This window comes from Acyrthosiphon pisum, unplaced genomic scaffold, assembly GCF_005508785.2.
Source record: "Acyrthosiphon pisum isolate AL4f unplaced genomic scaffold, pea_aphid_22Mar2018_4r6ur Scaffold_14726;HRSCAF=15376, whole genome shotgun sequence".
Lineage (NCBI taxonomy): Eukaryota > Metazoa > Arthropoda > Insecta > Hemiptera > Aphididae > Acyrthosiphon > Acyrthosiphon pisum.
This window is the reverse complement of record NW_021763465.1, coordinates 1-2,599: the sequence shown is the minus strand read 5'-3', so window position 1 is coordinate 2,599 and position 2,599 is coordinate 1. Positions and strand designations below refer to the sequence as shown.

The 2,599-nt window shown below is 30.9% G+C and overlaps 1 protein-coding gene across 1 annotated transcript; it reads right to left on the bottom strand.

Annotated features, from left to right (window-relative positions):
- Nucleotides 1-457: 457 nt before the first annotated feature.
- On the bottom strand, nucleotides 458-2,586 carry LOC103311695 (piggyBac transposable element-derived protein 4-like). The gene is made up of 3 exons (XM_029491900.1): nucleotides 2,312-2,586; nucleotides 2,105-2,256; nucleotides 458-1,803 (listed from the first exon to the last, which is right to left on the bottom strand). Exon 3 carries the CDS (start codon nucleotides 1,767-1,769, stop codon nucleotides 507-509), a length of 1,263 nt encoding a protein of 420 aa, XP_029347760.1. The 5' UTR covers nucleotides 1,770-1,803; nucleotides 2,105-2,256; nucleotides 2,312-2,586; the 3' UTR covers nucleotides 458-506.
- Between the last annotated feature and the right edge of the window lie 13 nt (nucleotides 2,587-2,599).

Below are 2,599 nucleotides of genomic sequence, written 5' to 3'. Positions count from 1 at the left end.
AATGATACGTCCGATAGCGATATATGCGTGTGAAATCTGGCAAGATTTGAAAGAAAGGTGTTACGACAGATTTTTGGCCCCAGAAGAAATCAAAACACGGGAGAATATGAGCGAAGAAAGAATAGAGAGGTAATAAGCATGTTAACCCTTTCACTACCAGACGATTTGTACTCTGTAACATGTCCCTTTCACATAAATTTGACTGTTTTCTTATTTTTTTTTCTTACTTTTAATATTTTGAAAGATGTAACAAACAAATCTATAAAGTTAAAAAAACTCAAAAATCATTATTTACTTAGTAATTCAAATTTCAAGAAATGTATGCCATGGTTTCCCAAAAATGCAGTAATTACCGGCTATTAGAAATGAAATCAACATAAAACACCATATTCAAACAATTAATATTTATTCTGTTATGTTATACACTTTTGTATAGTATAAATATATTATGCTTTTATATTATATTTATAATTATGAAAATAGTAAAAAAAAAAATTATAATTTAGTCAAAAATATTTTTCCTGTGTGTGGTAAATTTCAAAACACGGGACTGGACACAACCCTACATCACACTTTACACACATGTATGTTGTGTCTTTTCTTTTATTGAATTTGTTCTGGCATACTAAACATCGTCTTTGTGGTTTTAATTTTTTTGATGTAGGTGGTACTATCGAAGGGAAGTGTCGTCCTTGTAAACGCTCTGGTAAACATGACGTGTTTGAACGGCGACATATATTTTGCTTTATTGTGGCATACTTAGTGAATATTTCACGTATCAACTGGTACTGGAAGTCTGCAAGGCTAGTTTTTAGTCCAGTACACGTTTTGTAAGCTGAGTATGCGTTCAAAAGTGAAAGATCAATCAAGTGAAAAAATAATTTTTTATACCACTTGATTGTTCTTCTCACACATTCAACTGAACTCAAGAGCATGTCTGTTTTGTCGATTGGCCCCATACTTTCATTGTAATGCATTACTGCTACCGGCTTCAAAATTGCATTACCTTGATGATCATTTTTTCCAATATGTACCATTTTGTCTTCAAACTGAGTAGTGAGCATAAATACATCCCTACGATCTTTCCATTTTACTACTAACATAGTCTTTGTATGTTGGCTTTCAGTTTGTCCAACTTTTAATTTGGCTATTAGGGTCGGCATACCTTTTCGATTTTTTCGAACTGTCCCTGTGACATTGGTTTTTCTCTTATGAAGATAGTTGGCCAAAGATGGTGATGAATACCAATTGTCTATGAATAATTTATGGCCTCTATTCAAGTATGGTTTGATTAGTGTGTTCACAACAGCACCAGAAATTCCAAGGCTAGGGTCAGTTTTTTTATACTCAGTGGTACTCCCAGTATATATAATGATGTCAAGTATAAAGTCAGTTTCTACATCACACAACACAAATATTTTAATGCCGAAACGGTGACGTTTGGTTTTAATAAATTGTTTAAACGATAATCTTCCTTTCCAAAGCACTAAACTTTCATCAATAGCCAAATTTTCAAAAGGAATCATTGCTTCTTTGAAATTTTTGGTTATTTCTTTCAAAGGCATACGCACTTTTGCAAGTCTGTCCCCTGGTACTTGATCTTCATTCTGGCTAAAATGAAGCATTCGCAATATAATTTGGTATCTGTTGCGACTCATGTATTTGCCAAATATTGGTTGATGAGATAAAGGATCCATGGACCAGTAGTCTTGTATTTCTAATTTTTTGTTCCTGGCCATAAGCATTGTTATTGCTAAGAACACAAACATCTCTTCACAATCTACATCTACCCATTGATTGACTCTAAAAAAATAAAATAAATTTATAATAACTTGTAAAATGTAGGTGTAACTTATTATAATAAAGAATATATTTTATCTCTCTAGGTCATATTTTGTAAAAGTATAATATCTCTTTCTACACATAATTTGTTACATTTGCATAATATAAGTGTGTCAAAATAAAATGTAAAAATTCTAATTTATAGTCCAAAAAAAAATTTGTAATGTATTTGCAATTTTTGTTTATAATAACTCAATAACATCCTTAGAACAATTTTGTCTGTATAATATTATATAAGCAGTCATATTTTTTAAATATTTACCTAGAACCAGGTGTAACGTTGTCAAATTGCTGGCAGTAGCGATTTGTCTCAAATGCAACCTTCCCCAATAAGCTTGGGGTAACAAATGCCTCAAAAAAATCTAAAATGCTTGACTGATCTGATAGTCCAAATTCTTCTTTGTTTACACCACTCTAAGAGTAAAATTAATAGGTAGTACAAAATTGTATGCATAAATAGTTATATTACCTTAGAAGGATCAAAATCATGGATTTTTGGTACAAACTTTCCACGTTTTTTCCAAATCAAATTTTGTATACACGGTTTATCTTTTTTCTTGCGTGCAGTAGGTACAAATTGAGGAACATCAGACGGACGTTTTGGTTCCAAATCTAATAAATAATTAATATATAAACTTTTAGGTGAAATATATTGTTTGTTGAGTAAGAAATAATTATGTAAAACAAATAAATTACCTTGAAGTTCTTGTTCAACAGTGTCGTTAACATTTATATTATCAAGAAAATCATCATGAGA